This window comes from Dipteris shenzhenensis, chromosome 22 (assembly GCF_047967505.1).
Source record: "Dipteris shenzhenensis isolate YYH24624 ecotype China chromosome 22, Dip_SZ_1.0, whole genome shotgun sequence".
NCBI lineage: Eukaryota > Viridiplantae > Streptophyta > Polypodiopsida > Gleicheniales > Dipteridaceae > Dipteris > Dipteris shenzhenensis.
In genome coordinates, this window is record NC_141617.1 from 31,467,364 (window position 1) to 31,486,953 (window position 19,590).

At 42.1% G+C, this 19,590-nt stretch overlaps 1 protein-coding gene across 1 annotated transcript in view; it reads left to right on the top strand.

Moving 5' to 3' along the window:
• Nucleotides 1-5,277, top strand: part of LOC147888003 (chaperone protein dnaJ 10-like) — a 69,099-nt gene extending 63,822 nt beyond the window's left edge. The window contains exons 9-10 of the mRNA XM_087393342.1: nucleotides 4,568-4,708; nucleotides 4,982-5,277. Of these exons, the coding sequence (XP_087249468.1) occupies nucleotides 4,568-4,708; nucleotides 4,982-5,056 (216 nt within the window). The 3' untranslated portion in view covers nucleotides 5,057-5,277. The remainder of the gene's footprint in view (nucleotides 1-4,567; nucleotides 4,709-4,981) is intronic.
• Nucleotides 5,278-19,590: the final 14,313 nt, after the last annotated feature.

The window sequence follows — 19,590 nt, forward strand, 5'->3', positions numbered from 1 at the left end:
GGCTTTTTCAGCTTGATCTTTTTGAGAAAAGAGTAGCCCATGCTCTTGCAGTTTCTACTCCTACTGTTGCCATGTAGAATGCAGAGTTATGGCATGCCAGATATGGCCACATGCATTACAACAGCTTGATGACACTTCAGAAGCACTCTATGGTTGATGCATTGCCACCTCTTGAGATACCTCCTCCACATGCCTGTGAAGGGTGCATTTTAGGCAAGATGCATAGATTTCCCTTCAAAAAGGATGGTTTAGTTAAAGCTGTTCGGAAATTACAGCTTATACACGGTGATGTCTGTGGTCCCATGAGGACTCCATCATTGGGTGGTCATCTCTACTTTGTTGCTTTCATTGATGATTACTCCAATTTCACTTGGGTCTTTGGGCTGAAGCGCAAATCAGAAGTGTTCATGGTGTTTAAACACTTTTCAGCCATGGTTGAAAATGAAACTGGACTCAAGATACATACATTGCGCACAGATAGAGGTGGGGAATACTTGTCTACAGATTTTGATGCTTTTCTAAAAGGCAAGGATATTGTGCATCAGCTCACAGTGAGGCTGACCCCTCAGCAAAATGGCAAAGCTGAGAGGAAAAATAGAACTCTTATGGAGATGGACAGATGTATGCTGAAAAGCAAACACATGCCTCACAAATTCTGGCTTGAAGGTCTAATGTGTCCCAACTACATCTTAAATCGGGCTCCCACTAAGGCTTTGAAAACAAAAACTCCCTATGAAGTCTGGAATGGGAGAAAGCCTTCAGTGATTCATTTCCGTGTCTTTGGATGCCTTGCATATGCTCATGTGCCAGTTGAATTTCGGCATAAGTTGTCAGATAAGGCAATTAAGTGCATATTTATTGGGTACAGTGCAGAAAGCAAGGGGTGCCGTCTCTACAATCTTGCTACACGCAAGATCATTGTCAGTAGAGATGTAATATTTGCAGAAAATTCAGCTCACACTTAGGCTGAATTTCATATGCCTTCTTCTTCAGAGGATGTTTTTGAGGGGTTGCTACCCATTGCCTTGGGTTCCCCTGCTGATATTTCTGATGCAAATCAGAATTTACAGCCACCTCCCGATGCTCCAGTTCAGCCACGGAATGTCTTGCCACCTCCACAGGCAGTGGAACAGGTGGTTCAGCAAGAAATTGCAGACATACATGCAGCAAAAACAGCCCCAAACTGGCTGTTACAGACTCTCAGAGATAGTAAGATTGATGCTCCATTACCTGGCAGGACTCGCAGTGCAGTAAGGCACATGGAAGGTGCTAATTCAGTGGAATTAGCATATGCAGGTACTCTTCTCGATGATGAGGAGCCTGCAACATTCGAAGAAGCAAAGGACAATGTGCATTGGATGAATGCCATGCACGATGAGTTGCAGTCCATTAAGAAAAATCAGACTTGGGATGTCGTAGACTTGCCACTAGGTAAACATGCCATTGGTACACGATGGGTTTTCAAGGTGAAACGGAAGCCAGATGGCTCCATTGACAGATACAAGGCAAGGCTGGTTGCCAAAGGCTATGCTCAGAAAAAGGGCATAGATTATGAGGAGACTTTTGCTCCTACATCCCGGATGACCACCATCCGATCTGTTATTGCAATGGCTGCACATTTTGAGTGGAATGTTCATCAGTTGGACATTAAAACAGCCTTCCTAAACGGAGACTTGTTGGAAGAGGTTTATGTCAAACAACCTCCAGGCTTTGAAATTCCAGCAAATGCACTTCAGGTATGCAAGCTAAATAAAGCTTTGTACAGGCTGAAACAGGCCCCTCGTGCATGGTATGCCAAGATTCATGCCTTTTTGACCAGCAAGGGGTTGCATAATAGTCCTACTGAGAGCACCCTCTACATCAAGAAGGATGGGGGGGAAATTTTAGTCATCATTCTTTATGTCGATGACTTACTGCTCACAGGGTCCAATGAAGATAATATTGCAGATTTCAAAGCTGATTTGCAGACCAACTTTGACATGTCAGATTTGGGGCTGCTTCACTTTTATTTGGGGATCCAGTTCTCTCAAGAGAGAGGTGGCACTGTTATGTCTCAGTCCAAGTATGTGCAGAAACTCTTGGACGGATTTAACATGCATGATTGTAAGCCCATAGCCACTCCCATGGAGCCGGGGCTGAAACTCACAATGCATGATGCAGGAGAATCAGTTGATGCCACATTTTACAGTCAGGCTGTTGGATGCCTCATCTATCTCTGCAACACTAGACCTGATATTTAGTTTGTAGTATCTCAGGTGAGCAGGTATATGCACAGCCCAAAAACTATGCATTGGCAGACAGTTAAGCGCATCTTCCGTTATTTGCAGGGCACGAAGTCTTTTGGCTTGTTATTTCCCAGGGGGGGTGACCTGCAGATGCATGCCTACAGTGATTCAGATTGGGCTGGTGATTATGACACTAGGCAGTCCACTAGGTAAAGCTTGCATTTCTTGGCTGAGCAAGAAACAATCTACAGTGGCTACCTCATCATGTGAAGCTGAGTACACGGCAGCTTTCACAGCAACAGTTGAATGTGTCTGGCTGCGTCGTCTATTTGCTGATCTTCATCTGTCATTGGAGGGTCCTTCTCCAATTCTCACTGATAGTTAGAGTGCCATTGCAGTGGCAAAGAATCCAGTGTTTCATGCTCGCACGAAGCACATTGAGGTTCACTATCACTACGTCAGAGAGAAGTTGCATGTAGGAGAGATCAGTATGATCTTTGTGTCCACACATGACAATGTTGCAGATATTTTCACCAAAGCACTTCCACGTGAAAAGTTTGAGGCATTTCGCAGTGCCTTGAACTTATATCCGTTTGGTGACTAATCATCCTTGTACATGACATTGGCACTGCAGGGGGGTGTTAGAATTATAGATATAATTCAGCAGTGACCAATGTAACTTAATAAGCTAGTTAGGGGCACTTTTCCCTCTTTAAGAGGTTTTTTCCCCTAACCGCAGTTAGTCCACTAACTATGGTTAGTGACTACTAAGGTTTTGTCACTAGGACAAAACCTTATCTCTCACTCTTTTAGTTGTACTCTTATACTCTTCTATTGCAACTAAGCTTTCAAGCTTTCAGCTCTCAGCTCACTCTCTTGCTCTCTCTCTCCCCAAATCTTACACTAGGCTCAAATGGTTCTAATGGCTCATAAGAACAGCTCACAATTGAGAGATTGCTTCATATTCTATTTATTGGATGATGAGGAAATATCATGTATGTTGGGTCCTAGCCATCGTCCCCTAAAGGACATCATCTACTCCTTGAAGATCTACCATGGGACCAAACCTCATTGCGGAGTGCTGCGGAAGCAAGTCCCAGGACAGGCTTATCTAAGGCACCCAACAAGCCACCATAACTAGGATGAATGTAGATCATTGTTAATCTCCAGGCTATGGGGATAGTTGGGTAGAACATCCATGTAGTTCTAAGGCCTGATTCTCCAAAAGTCTTCATAAAGAGGCTGTTTTGACCAATGGCTATGCGACGAAGTCAAGGAAGAAAGGGGGATGGAACGGGAGGAGGCCACCGGATACAGACCTAACATACAGTTATTGGTTGCTGGGGAAGGGAGAGGGGTTGAAAGCCACTATAGATGACGGGGGGAGGTTAGGATGGGGTGGTTCAGTGAGGGGACCAGGAAGTCCCAACACGGACAACAGGGGTGTTGAAACCAAGCCTGGGGTTGAGAGAGGAGTGGGGAAAGTAGTTGGTTGGCTCAGGAGACCGACGAAGGCAGAGGGGTCCCTGTGAAGCTGTTGGATTTTCTGGCAAGAGGTCCAAGGGCACCATTGGAGGGGAGAGGAAATCAAAGGGAGATGGCTCCTACTGCTGTCTAGGCGCCTCTCCACCTTGCCTCCCTCCCTCCTAGAGCATTCGGGCAAGCCTAGGCCAGATGGCCAAGTTCTTGACACTATCTTCATTGAAGCACAACTCCTCTAGAGAGGGGTTCCAAGGAGATACAAGAAGGTAAGGAAGAGGAGTCTGAACCGTCACACAAACCTTCGGCACCCCATCTTCCATAAGAATAGAGGCTGCTGTCCGGGGGGGGATGACCCGAGAGATTGTGTTTTCCCTTTAGCAAATAGTACATTCTTTCCCCCTTCAAGGACCAACTTATTTCCTTGTCTAAAGCAACCAAAAGTCAGCCCAGATTGTTGTTTGATATTACATGCTACTAGCATGGTACTAGCATGGCAAACTGTTGCCATTCTGAGATAGTTATGTGTACGTAAGGTGCTCAATGCCATGATATTCATGCTGTGAAGCGGAAAACAGTATCCCATTTCCTTGTCGAAAAACAATCTCTAGATCACAATAATTCATTAGATACATCTGGAAAAAATCCCTTAAAAGACTCAATAAGCTGGCCACATCATGAAGGGGAGAAGATTTTCAAAAGCAATCTCTGGGCTGTCAAAAGGGGCTATAAAGGCTCGTCGTGGGGTCGAAGGTCAGAATCTATAGATTGGAATAAATTTGCAAGGGTAAAAGATGGAAAATGTAGACCTGGACCTTCCTGCCTATTGCACTAAATCAAGCGCAATTGACCTGGTTTTTCAGGGTGCAAAAGATCCCTATCAAAGGTCTAATAGTCTTCGTCAGGAGAAAAGCCAGCCGCAGATGACTCACATGCAATCAAGGAGCAGTCCGTCCACTCCAACACCATCTAATCCCATGTCAAGTCACGATGGTGTAGCTCAGGTTTCTACTGTCACCTCTTGTGTGAATGCACAATGCATATTCATGTGCACGCTATTGTATTTGTGTTTTTCTAGGTACTTCTGTAATCCACATTTGTTATATGCAAGCATAGAGTTTTTTTACTAAGTGACTTCATTCGAGGGAATGGTTCATGAAAATTGAAGACATGCTTAGATTCGAAGGATGTTGGTTAAAGTACTCGTGGAGTTTTTGTTGAAGGATGGCACAATATTTTTTTGATGTAGCACTGTTAAATTTAGATCTGTTGTACAGGGTGTTGGAGCAACAGACACTTTTCTAGGGAATGCAATCCCTACCCCACCTCCTGGTGTCCAGAGTACCTTATGAAGTAGTGACGCCAATGCTTAGGCAACCCAATGTTTGAGGGCCCTGAACTGCATTATGTTTTACTGATCTATCTGATGATCTTCTGTTTCATCCAACCTCGCCCAGATCATATATAAAGGCAAGGCTTGGCTTGGAAGTTTTGGTGAGCTTGGATTGGCATTGTATGATGTATCTGGCCTTTTCTGTTGTTCTCATTGTATGATATTGTCACATCTCCACCTATTGTTAATTGCTAAGGCAAGTTGTGGGTCAATACGAGATGACTGTGCATCCTTCAGTATGTAGACATTAGAGTGTTGTAGAAGAAAGGCAGCTATGGACTGTGTCATGGAAACATTAAGAAAGAAACATTGCATAATCACATGTTTGCGGGAAATTGAACTCTTATAGAGCATGATCCAGTCCTGAGTTTACATAGCACATTCATTGGGCATTAGCTCCATATTCCATGCCATAAGATGCATATGTTTTTGTTTAAGGTGCACCAAGAGAGCCTATAGACAACTACAACATCAAAGGGGCAATCAAAGAATCAAGGTAAACTCGATCGTTTAATTTCAAAAGTTGCAAATCTTATACTAAGGATCAGAGAAGGCCAGTGCCAACAACCATTGGGAGACCACGGGACTTGGAGAATGTTGTTCATTTTGAACGCCAGAGTGGGGACATGTAAGGACAAATTGCCCACGTTGAAAGGAGCAAGAAAATGGCAATCCAAGATAGATCGTAGTAGCTTTATTGGGACATGAGGTGGTTGGTAATGAAGAAGAGGAACTCGAGGATATGATGGCTAGATGGAGTAGGAAAAGAAAGGGGAGGTGGTCAAGACTTCCCTAAGCCATGATGAGGATATGGAGGAGATGGTCAAAACCAAGCGTGTAAAGAAACCAAAGAGGAAGTTAATGTAGGAGAATTTTGCCTTGCAACAAGGTTTCAATTTGTATGATTTAGTAACAAAATTGAAGTCAAGATCAACTAACATCACTTTTGGATAGTTGATCTTTCCATCTCCTAGTCTATATAGGGAATGGAATAATACGTGAGTACTCATGTACAAAGAAGAAAAAGGATACACATGCAAAGGTAGCAACCATTGATGTGAAAGTGTGTGATGAATCCATAGTAGTAGACATTATCATCAATGGTGACTTATGGGATACCATGGATACCTTCACAGAGTATGATGTTGGTGTTGATGAGATGCATATGAATGTGGATGCTAGTATGTCCTTAGATACAATACTTAGCCATGACTATTTTGATGATAAGGATTCTTCTAGTGATACATGTGTTATTAGCTAGGACTATGGAGATTATATAGTTGATGTAGATTTGGGAGGCACTGCCCATACAGATTTGTCAACAATCCTTGATGTTCTAGGTAAGTGAGCAAGATCTAATGGAATTGGAGAGCATCTATAGCTTGTTTGATGATGGCTTGAATGCATGTGGGAATAAATGTTTGTTGGAGAAGGAATACAATGTATCCTATTTGGCATTAAGTGATATACATTGTATGGATGATCATAAGGTTAGTGTGGTGTTATATGACTTTGAGTCCTATGTGTGTAAGAGAGGAAAGCTCATAGCTCTAGTATGGAAGAGATTCCAGATTGGAGTTCTTGGTGTGAGCTGGTTAATGAAGAGTGGAATGTTAGAAGCTCATAGTTGCAATTTGTTGTGTTGGCTCAGGGGTTGATGAGAATGCAGTAGGCATCAATGGGGTGGAGTTTGTGAGGAGCTCGAGCTATGTAACCTTGGTGAGTTTCCTATAATAAGGACCAATGTAGGTGGACAAATTGGTGGCCTAGGACAAGAAGATTAAAGCATAAAAGATGAGTAGTCAATTGATGTGTCTATTGGATCCCATCCTTGTGTTTATATGGGTGGATTCAGTAGACCATATGATGAGGTACATTACTAGAGGTTTTGATAGATGTAGGTACTAATGATTACTTTGATGCCTTTAGTTCTTTTGCATATGATGATGATATTGTTTTTTCCAAGAATGTTACCTACATGTGCAACACTTATGGCGATAAAAAATTTCACCATACATACTATTATATTATACCTCCGATTGGTTTGCTCGGCAGCTTGATTTTCAAGATTCATCTATGTATATCTATGACACTTATATGTGGTTCGGATATATTAGGTAGGATCTATAAAGGAGTATCTCATGCATTTTGCTATTTGAGGCATTTATCTATGGCTATGAGAATGATGGAGTTGTTACTAATATATTACTTATTTGTTTGGAGACATTATGGATACAAGAACTATTATGGATTCTCAAACTAGTACATGAGATTCCTAATATGATTTGGTAGACGAACTGCTTTGGACCCTTGGAATTTGTGAAGAATATATATTTGTATCGGCAAGAAACATTGGAAAGATGGAGGCTTAAGATGGCTGTCTTGCATGGATGGGTTTGGGGGGGGGGGGGATATATTTGGTATGGGCACATGATGCTTGGTGTGAGGGTTCTATTGTATGTACAGGCCATTGGTGCCAAAGAATGGTAATCTATGTATGCCGATTTAGGTAAGTGGATGAGGCTAGGTAGAGGTGGTCTCTTGGTTCCGTTGTTTAGGTAGCTATATCTTTCTAGAAGGCTCCAGATTTGTGTAGATCTTGGGCTCCTAGTTCTGTCTAGAAGTGCCCATTTTTTGATGTGGTAATATTAGGCTAGAAGGCTATTGTTTGTAAAAGGATGATTATAAAAGCATATGGACTCTCTCTATATAAACATGGGAGGTGTATGAGTTTGAAGTAAGAGAAAAGAGACAATAAGAAGAAGACATATCAAAAGCACTCTTGATGTATTGATGGTTGTGTTGCAATCAATTCGCCCTTCTCCTTGCTATTGAGCATTCTCGCCCTCCTTGCAATTGAGCACCTCTTTTCTATAGAGTGCCTCTTTAATGACTCCTCTATCTCTTATAGCATGTCTCATTGCCCATTGACTATATCATGCTGTGTGAGGAAAAGAGATATCATAAGGGAGATGGAGGCTTCCTATATATATCGTAGTGCATAGTTGCAGAATAGCACACACGTATCATTTGAATCACAAGCGGTGTTTTCACAATCGGATTTCAACATTGAGGCCACACTTCTTTCCTTTTTCCTCCATTTTTCTCTTGATCCCAAAGACTCATAAGCCTTACTATGGATGTATGCTTCATGATTCATCTGTCCTCTCATAGTTTCCATCTAGTAAAGAGCACCACAAAGCCTTCATCAAGAAGCATCCATAGTTTAAATTATGTAATGCTAATGGACTATGATGAACTTCCAACTCTAATAGATTAAGAAACTAGAGAAAATCAAAGCATAACAATTTATGAAATGAAATGTGATGTTGTATGCTATAAAGGATCAAATCTTATTGTGATGTTGTGCTAATCAATGGTGAACACGGATGCAAAAATCACTTTTCATGTAATATATTAAATAAGGTTGAATTGAAGAATTATATTTCCAACACAAAGTCACAATGTGGTACACATGTTATATTTAAAAAATTAGCTTCTAACAAACAATGTAATGCATATTCATGCTAGAAATGATCAATAAATCTCAATAGAGCTATAAAAATAACCACCACTTAATGGATTTATGCTCATCCCATTCAAAGACTAGAATAAAGCACAATGAAAGTGTGTTAATGCAGCAAAGCTTGGCATCCATAGTAAGAATCAATGATGGAATAGACAACGGAGTGATATTAAAACAAATGGGTCAAAAAATCTTTCATACAATTTAATAGTTGCTAAAAATTCATTGTAGGTATGTCCTTATCATGAGGCATCTCATATAAAACTACACTTGTGCCATGGTCCATCCAACATAAATAATGCATACCATAGGTTGTTGAGGAATCATCTCAACTAACACATACAGTGCTAAAAGGCAACCTAACCCGAATCCTAAAAGGATTTGTGTATATTCTTGTTTTTTAGCTAATGCTAGTGTATAGTTAGTCTATTTTGGTGTGCTCTGTAGCTATGCTCTCTCTCCTTATCTCCACTCTTCTCCCCTCCCTCTCCATATTTGTTCATGGTATCAGAGCATGGCTTTGCTCTCTACTGTTGAGGCAAAATCCTCTATCTCCGAGCGAGAGATCTACGAGGTTCATTTCTTTCTGTGAGAGAGTTTTCATGAGAGAGAGTGAAAGCCCTTGTTTCATCAAGGCGATAAGCAGTCCCTTGAGGCACCTTCATCACTTCTCTATCTCTTCTCTTATAGAGCCCCTTCTCCTCTTCGATTTGCTTCAAAAATCCTATCATTCTAAGCTATGGAGAGTAAGGTATGCTTCTTTATCTTGAGTTTTCTTGAGACGTTCAGTTCATGAGTTTTTAAATATTTAACAAGGTTTTGAGAGAGTAGGTTCAAGATTATCTTTCTAGTCTCTTTCAGGTTCTGGTAGTCCCTGCTTTGAGAGAGAGAGAGAGAGAGAGAGAACGATTCAGTTCTCTTCTAGCTTTGAGGAGTCTCTAGACCTGCAACAACTAGACAACAAAGTCTAACACATGACTATTCAAGCATGAAAAGGTCATTCCAATGATCAAGCATTCATAGCCTTAGAAAGAGGCAGAGGCAGAGGCAGAGGTAGAGGTAGAGGTAGAGGTAGAGCATCTCAAAGAATTGGTCATCAACATCAAAATCATCAACAGTAGCATCAACATCTATCGCAGCATCAACATCAGCATCCCAAAGGAAATCATTCTAATAGAGGAAGACTTCAAGGAAGAGGGAATGGATCCACCAATGTGTCAAACATTCAGTGCGCCATATCTAGCAATGATAGAGGAAATTTTCGTTGAAAAGAAAATCAGCATGGTGGACATCCAAGGCATAATCATTCTGCCAATGGACCTCAAACAATGTATCTTACAAGTGAGGATATGTTGAAGGCCGACACAGTGTATATTGACATTGATTGATAATCCAAGGAGGAATGTAGCTAGTTACCAAGTTGATAAAGCAGATCAAGGTCCTTGGTACATCGATAGTGGTGCATCATCTCACATGACAAAGCATCAAGAATGGTTTACAAATATGAAACCATTAGAAGGACAAAAGAACATTATCTACACTGTAGATAACACACTGAATCCAATTCAAGGGAAAGGAATTGTCCCTATGAGCAATTCCACTAGTACAAAAGGATTGGTGAAAGATGAAATTGTTCCAAATCTTAGCAAGAACCTTTTGTCAGTTGGACAAATGAGAGCACCTAACTATAGTGTCATCTTTGATGGAGATGAATGCACAATCAGAGACAAATCTAGAAGATATTAGCTAATGGGAAAACTAGTCGCGAAATGATGCTTGTTTAGAATTGTAGCTTCAATACCAGACCTGCATGTCATGCCAGCTTAGTAGAAAGTGATGCCACTTTCCACAGTATGGCACAAGAGATATGGACATATCAATTTCAAAAGCTTGATGCAACTGAGAAATCAAAATATGGCACTTGGAATTCCTAAGCTATAGTTTCTTGGAAAAGTTTGCAAAGCATGTTGCTTTAATAAACAAAAGCGAAGCAATTTTGGGAGAAGCATCTCTTGAGTAGGAGGTATTTTTTATTTGAATAATCTAGATGTATGGGGTTATGCACAGACCTGGAGGAATTGAGCATGTACCCTATATAGCATACTTCCTCTTTTTAAAAATAGACTTCTAGGCCTTGGTGTACAATTGGTTGTCCTTCAAGAACTGGAGGATTTGCCTTGTGCTGACCTGGAACCTTCCAAATATCAAAAGGTTGGTAGGAAAAAGAAAGACCCATTTGCTGATGAGATTCTTGAACACCCAGAACATTATCTAGTAAAAAAGTGGCCAATGTATCTGTGAAGCTGAAGAGCATGACTATGGACTCATACTCAATCTTATCTATGTGGAAAGCTGCTTTATGGATATCTGCTTCATGGATCCGAAGTTGATTGAATGCACTCTTCAAGTCTACTTAAAGAACATAGGTTCTTTATCAAGCCTTTCCAAGATGTAGTCGATCCTAGGCATAATTTTGCTCAATGCACAATAATCGACACACATCCTAGCTGTATTGTCCTTTTTCTTAATGAAAGGATTGAGGTTGCATACATGGGCAATTAATAGCCTTAATGAAGCCAATTCTAAGCAACTCCTCTAGATGGATCTCTAACTCTGGCATGGGATTTTTAACACAATAGGTATGCTTTTTGGGTGGTAGAGCTCCTAGGGAGAAGCTCGATCTGGTGATATTCTGAAAGACCTAGTGGCAAGCTCAAAAAAATAATTCTTGGACCTTCTACAAGCCCTCCTATTTTGGATTGGTGTCTAAAGATTCTATGACAAAATTGGCATAGTCTAAATAAGCTTTCCCACCTCAACGTAACTCCTGAGTCAACGGGATGGCTGAGCTCAAGGGACTAGCCTAAAGCTAAAAAGCTAGAATTGAAACCAATTGGTAAGAATCAAATATTTCTTGTTCTAGTTTGGTAGGACCCCACCAATGATCTCCTCAAATGATGGTTGTTGCCAGTGTTAATGTCGGCCCCTTGATTGGGCCAGTTGTCCACCCACCTGAAACTCGTCAAGATGGTTGTCCACCCACCGAAGCTCATCAAGATTGATGCCTTGGCCTCCATGTTGCTTTCAACACTTTTTCCAAGAAATGCTTCGATCATAGCTAATGATTTTGTCGGGGAGAGCGTTAGCTTAGTCGGCTTGGCTACACTAGTGGGGATGATGTCCTTTGAATTTTCGGAGCCTGCCAAGATCACAACTCTTTGACCCCCAATGTCGAAACAAGAGATCAATATAGGGAATTTGAAAAACATCCTATGGAGCACGTGGAAGATGTAGGTCCTATGAGCAAATTATAGGATGGGTAGGATGCACAAGTGTTGCATTAATAATGGGGATGGCAATGGGAGCCAATCCCGAAATGGCATGAAAGGGTGTAAGCTCTCATACATTGCATCAAATGTTGGTATGTATTCATGTATATGAAGTATGTGAAATATGTGATGAGTATGTAGAGATGTCATGAAACAAGTACACTCACATGGGAACTTCTCCTTCCACCCCATTTGGAGGCATTGCATTTTGCATCATCCAGCATATATTAGCATATCCAATAAAGCAAAGAGAGTCTATTCAAACCAATTGGCATTAGAGCAAGATTCTACCCTATATAAGCAGCTACAATAGTTTACGTCAATGTGATGACGGCAAGAAGAAGAGATAGAACCCCAAAAAAATAGGGCCTCTGCGAGGTTAGGCTGTCATAGTCAGCATGTGTTGTTTGCCTCTCTGCCCACCACACTGCCACTGTTCCAACTACAGTCTGCCCCTTTTGTCCTTCCCCCTCTAACTGCACTTTGCATTGCTGTCATGGCTTGCCCCCTTACTATACTTTCCCCCACTTGTATAGTGTGTTTCGTACTGCATTGTCCCAACACCCTCGCACCTAGTTACTCCCCATCCCCTCCCCCTTGCATCTTTTGAGGAACTTGGCTATTGCCATGACCTCCCCCTTTATATGTCACACCCGTCATCACATCTTGTCACCTCCCCTACTCGTGCTCGCACAATTGGGTCCCCTCCCCTTCTAACAAAATTTATTTCATCCTTCCACTTAACTAACCCTCCCATTTGTTTCTAGTTACTCCCTCCTTCCCCATTCAATGAATCCCCCCTCACTTTTATAATTAAAAACAAATAAATAAACAAACAAACAAACACACACACACACTTAGTATCCCTTCCTCCATTGGTTTAACCACTTGCTCATTAGAGCTCCTCTCGACAACCCCCCTTAAATTTTCCTAATTTCTTTCACTTCTAACTTCCTTATTCTCCCCTCAATTTCCCGCCCCCCTCCCCCCCCCCCCCACACACACACACATACACACTTCCCCTTTACATTTACTCTACTTTTTCTTACCCCCCCCCCTTGTTTATCATTATTATTCCCCTCAACTTTTTCCCTTAACCTCTATCCTTATCTCACCTCTCGGCCATCCTCCCTTTATATCCCTCGGGTTCCCTTTTATTTTCCTCCTTTTCTACTCCCCTAGTCTCCCATTCACTTTAAAATTTAATTGAAATAAGTCTCCTCCTTTGTTCCTAATTTTCTAGTATCTATTCTCCCTAATTTTCTTTTTTATTCACTAAAAAGCTCCCTTTTTACTTAAAAACACCTCACTTTGCTTTAATTCCCGCCCCCCTTTTCTGCTAATTTCCCCCTAATTTTTTCCTATTTTAAACTCTACTTTTCCTATTTCTCCCCAATTGGCCCTAATTTCCCCCTAATTTCCCCCTAATTGGCCCTAATTTCCCCCTAATTTCCCCTATACTCCCCTTTCTCCCTCTAATTTTCCAAATCCCCCCCCCCTTTCCCTATTTTCTCCTTTATTTCTATTTCCCCTATTTTTTCCTTCGCTCCCCTATATATTTTTCCTTCCCAAAAAAAATCTTTTTACCCAAAGTATTCCTGCATATTTTGCCCTTTTTTTACTTTGTTAAATTTCGTTATCTCCTTATACTCTACCTAACCCACACCCTACCAAACCTTTCCCTAAACCAAACCACCCCCCGCCATAAAAATTAAAAAATTTATCTTTATTCAATTGTCCCCATGTGCGTAACCTTCTCTAAAAAAACCCCTTCTTCTTCTCACTGTGTAGCCTAAAATTTCCTCGTAATGTGCACTGCTCACATCATTTCATGTGCCTCGTAATACACACCTCCCCTGGCCTCTAAACTTCTCACTGCCTCGACTCCCCCAACCTAACTAAGCCTACTCTCCCTATAAATTTATTGCCTCCCTTCACTCACTGCTCACTACTCACAGCCCCTCTCCCCCCCTTCTCTCAAAATGCTCGGTCTATGGTTGTGGGTGCTGTGTTGTTGTCGAGTTCCAGCGCTCGTGTGGTCTACTCTAATCAACCCCATGCGGCGACGTGCGCCTCTGGAGTCTGTACTGCATAGTACAAACTTTGCCCTCCTCTTGATAGCCCATCATACATGTCACCTTCAGGTGCTTTTAGACCCCCTTTTTTTCCTTTATCTCTTCTAAAACCCGTCACTAAATCCCCCCCTGTCTCTTTCTAATTACCTATTTTTCCCCCTCCTCTATATTTATGCAATACTCCCCTTCTCTATTTAAGTATCCCCTCCCCTCTCTATCTATATGTAAGTATTCCCTTCCTCTCTATCTATATCTATTCCCTCCCCTCTCTATCTATATCTGTATCTAAGTATTCCCTCCCCCCTCTATCTATATCTATATTTAAGTATTTCCTCCCCTCTCTATTTAAGTCTCCCCTCCTCTCCCCTCCCTTCCCCTCTCTATCTATATTTCCCCTCCCCTCTCTATTTATATCTATTTAAAGAAAATTTAATCTAGAGCACCTTATTTCTCTTTATTTTCTTTGGTCCTTTCTATGGTCCTTCATAAGACCCCTTGCATTAACCCCCCTCTCTCCCTCTCTCTCTCTCTCTGTCTCTCTCCCCTTCTTAATTAAACCCTTTGTTACCCCATCACTTATTTCAAGTTTTTATTAACCCTCTTTTTTTCACTACAAAGGTGCCGCTATTGTTATTTCTTAACCTTTAGATTGATCATGCTAACATTACTCTGTATTTCTTAACCTTTAGATTTTTCTACAAAGGTTCATTATTTTTGCTACTTTTGCTTGACAAGTGTGGCTAAAGCATCAATTTTTTTTGTGACTCCAATAACAAGGGAGGGGTGTTGATGACACCTGTCTTCCCAACCAAAGTTGAAACTGGTTCTCACTCTTTTGCTTGTTGGATGGTGCCAAGTAGGCAGACTCCCCTATTCAATAAAAATGATGCTACCAATGACTTATCAAAGCTTTACTGCTCACATTTTCTCTTTTGAAAAAATTGTTCATCCTTTAATGATGCTACTTTGTTTTTTGTGATGCTTATTGCAAAGTTTATCTATTAAACATTTCTCTTCCCTACTCCAAATTTGAGGCAAAAAAGCAACAAGAATTAAGGAGGGCCCCATGGGATTCTAAAAGGGATGTAAGAGCTGCCGAAAAGCAGGTAAAAGCGTGAAAGCTCACTTTAGCTTTAGAAAAATAGGTCTAGCTTTTAGCTAGGCCAAGTCTATAAAAGAAGGGGCCTCTGAGCTCCTAGATTTATACAAGAGTTATACTCAGCTTCATGCTCTTCACTACAAAGTTTATTCCTATTGCAATAAAGACCTACGAGGGGGTCCAACCCTCATTTTTAGGCCCTAGTGCTGTTTATTATCTTCTTCTTTTGATGCGAATCATTCTTTCTGTTCCTCCATGCTCTCCCTCAGTGCTGCGATTGATAATAGCATGAGATTCCTCAACCAAAAGCACCCGTGAGATATCTAGAGAAAGAACATGTTGCAAATCCATATTCTAGCAATCAGAGGGCTAATAAAACATTCAGATTTGGGTTTTCAGCATCCCCTAGTGCTCCAAAACTTGCAAATTGTTCCAAAAGGCCAAGACCGTGCTGTGAATTGATCAAGAGACGCAGAATTTGTTGCGATTTGACCCAGAGGTTCCAAATTCGATTGAGTTTCTGCCAATTTGTATCTAGAGTGGTCTTTGAGAGCCTGGAGTTGATTTTAGTCGTATCAAAGAGAGATTTTGCCACTTTCCTTAGTGGCAATAATCCAAAGACTCCTCTGTTTACAGTAGGCGAGTTCGCAAGATCCTCCGACTAAGCTCATCGCAAATCAGTTCGGGTCAGCATATACTATAATTTTCTATCTTATTTGGCCCAAACCCTGAACTAATGGAAACCCTAGACTAGTGGTTGAGTCATACAACCGAAAGCCACTTGCTATAAAGGAAAGGATCAGATGCCCTAACCCTAACCCTGTATGGGTTTGTATATATTCTACATTTTCAACTAAATCTAGTGTATAGTTGGTCATTTGTGGTGTGCTCTCAAGCTGTGCCCTCTCTCCTCATCTCCACTCTTCTCCTCTCCCCTCTTTATATTTTTTCATGGTATCAGAGCTCCCTTGCATTCCGTTGAGGCATTGAGATTCTTGTGAGAGAGATTGAGTGCTTGAGAGATTGAGCGATCGAGTGTTTCCATCCTTTCATTTTGTTGATGAAAGAAATTTCCGTTATACAATTCCATCCATTGGTGAGAGAATTCGTCCTTGAGAGAGTTTGAGAGATTACATGTGTGAAGAGAGAGATTCAGGCTATAGTTGAGAGATTTCTAAGAGATTTCTTAGTTCGTGAGAGAATTGATAGAAATCATTGCCTTGAGAAAGAACTCCATTGTGAGAATCGAGAGAGATCTTTGCTTCGACAGAGACAAAGAGTGAGTTTGTTCGGCTGCAAGCTCCTACAACGCCTTTGAAGAGCAGAAGAGGCACCTCACATGACTTGGCAGTGCAACTCTGCAAGACGTGCAGCCCGGCTCCATACTACAACTCTTGTATTCCTTTAGAAACAGCCCAGTGCAAGGCAGTCCGATTTTCAACGTCCCTTATCCGCAACAGATCAGTTGCACGAGTAGTTCTTTTCAGGAGGTTTTTCACTACATCTCAGTGTCTGTTCCTTGTCGCTTCGTGCAAGGTTGTTTCTCCCGATAAGTCACACATCGCAATCAAATTATTGTTTGAATCTCCTATGGCCAGCCTCTCCACAGCCGACCTGCAACGCAACTGCCTCTACCTAGACCAACTTTCCAATACACATCCATTAAAGTTGCGACTGCCTTCATGTAAACGAAGGACCTGTAGCACACAGGACTGCACAGTAGCACACGGGACTGCCTTTCTGCCCGGCTTGATGGCTCTCTTAAACAATGTTGGGAGATCATCGTATCCATCCATAGCAGAGAAGGAGCGACACCATCAACAACAGCTACGCCACCAGCCTTCATAGTGGCTCCTCCACGGCCCTGCAAGGTAAGCTTCATCTAAAAGCTCCTGTGAGCTCCTAACCTCCAAACATCGCCAGTCTCTAGCCGAGCATTAGCCACCGGCTCTAGAGCTCCCACGACCACCTTGCGGCTCACCTACACCCACGACAACCTGAGCTGGCATCTCCAATACCCACAGGACGCAACCACGAACAGGAAGCCGCCTCCAACAACCTCACCGTCCTTCATAGCATCAAACAGCAGCAACGATGGAAATCCTCTCTAAGACGAAATCTTCAGAAAATTTTGGCAGCCCGCTGGCTCTCCACAAACCACACCCCTTAACAGTGGATAGGGTACGGGGGTTAACAGTGGATACGGTACGGGCGACACTGGGGTTAACAGTAGATAGGGTTGGTCAAGCCAACCCCTGATCAAGTCAACCCACGACTGGGTTACCATAGATAAGTGTGGTCAATATTTTGACACATGGCATCTTATCATTATTTGCCACATCATCCCTATCTACCACCTCAGCAAGTGCCACATCACCAGCCATGTAAGCAAGGCCACATCACCAACATCCATGTTATCAGCTTATCTGCCAGTTATCAGATCCACGTCAACCTACCACATCAGCTGCCACATCATCCAACTCATTGACACATCATCTTTGACTAGTCAACTATCAAGTGAGCAAGTCAAAGTCAAAGTGCCACATCATTTGCCACCTCAGCACTGCCACATGGTAGTCCCCTGTCAGGCATAGTTACCTCTTGCAAGGCACACACAGGCACTGCATGTGAATCCCTATGCCACCTCATCACACAATGCCCCAGACACATCTTCACAGGCACAGGCACTGCATGTGACCCTTGATTGCCACATCATCATTGAGCACCTTGCATTCCTTTTGCCTCTCCACCTAGATCAAGTCGTATCTCTTGATCCAGGAAGAATTTGAGGGTGCTACAAAAAGAAAAATCGCTCGATTTTTTGTGCTCTACACGATAGTCACATCACGCACACATTTTACTCACTTTTGATCCTCGCTCGACAAATCCACTTCCTACATGTACATCAGCCTCTACATCGACGCATCGGACCCAGCACATTAAAAGAGCAAAAGAAAAGAAATTATTTGCTGTTCTTTCATCGATCAATGATTGGTATAGATCTAGATCAGAGTAGACTAGAACGCCATAGAGGAGATGACTTGAATTTGTCCAAGTTGCCAATCTAAGCCATGCCCAAAATTCCTGACTAGTTCCTACTCGGAGTCAGTCCCTACGCTCATATACGATTTCACATCATCACATTACCTGAAACCTGACATTCATTAATTTAGTGAAGCAGACTTCAGGGTGTTCAGAGGCATTGACCGATTGATCAATGGTGGGCAGATAGCACATGATTTGATTTCACACACACATGCCATCATTGTGAAGCCTATTTGGCTATTTCACGGCATTGTGCACTTTATTCCAACCTTGTAAAGCCTCTTGGCTATTCGCGGCATCATTTGCCACAAGCCTTGTAATTTAGATCAGATTATATATTGCAGTTCTACCTTCACCGCCGTCAGTGCATATTTCACTTGCCACAGTCAGCGTTTTGCGATTGATTCAGACAATGATTTTCATGACAATTTGAATACATTTCTTGCACCATGTCTACGTCTAGCAACCTTAATCTGGAGGCATCTGCTAAGCGAGACAACTCCAATTATGGCACATGGAAATACCAAATGGAGACCATTCTTGTACTTCAAGACAAATGGGAGTATGTTGATGGATCTACACCTAGACCATTGGATGATCCAGCCAGCAGTAGCTCTACTCCACCTGTTGTCACAACACCAGCAGCGGGATCTCCAGCTCCACAAATAGCTTCTGCACTTGTAGCAGATCCTGCCATTGCCCGAGCACAGGCAGAATGGGACAAGAAAGACAAGTATGCATATCGTTGGATCAAGCAGAATGTGCAAGACGTCATGTTAGGACAACTCAACACAGTCAAGACATCAAAAGAATCATGGGATATGTTCGCAGCTCTCTACTAGTCCAAGAACACTTCCAGGATTCTCACATTGAGAAACCAAATCAAGCAGAGTTTCTGCAACAGCAGTGAAACCGGTCATGTTTACGTACTCATGATCAAAGATTATAACAATCAACTCGCAGCAGCAGGAGAGGCAATGAATCCCGTAGAAATGGTTCAAGTAATCCTGAATGGACTAGGAGAGGGATACGAGAATCTAGTCCAAAGTATTGCCATCCAACAGCAAATTTCGACATTGGAAGAACTTCAGCCAGTATTACTTGGTGAAGAACTCAGGACTCAGGCCATTCATGCACGCAAAGGTCATTCCAAGGATCGAGCATTCACAGCTTCAGACAGAAGCAAAGGCAGAGGCAGATCATTCCAGAGAAGTGGTCATCATTAACAACAAAGTCATCAGCAAAGTCAGAATCAGCATCAGCATCATCCTCAGCAACATCAGAATCAACAAAGAGAAAATCATTTCAATTGAGGAAGATTCCAAGGACGAGGGAATGCTTCCACCAATGTGTCAAACATTCAGTGCAACTACTGTCATAAGTTTGGATACCATGAAAGAGATTGCCGCAAGAAGCAAT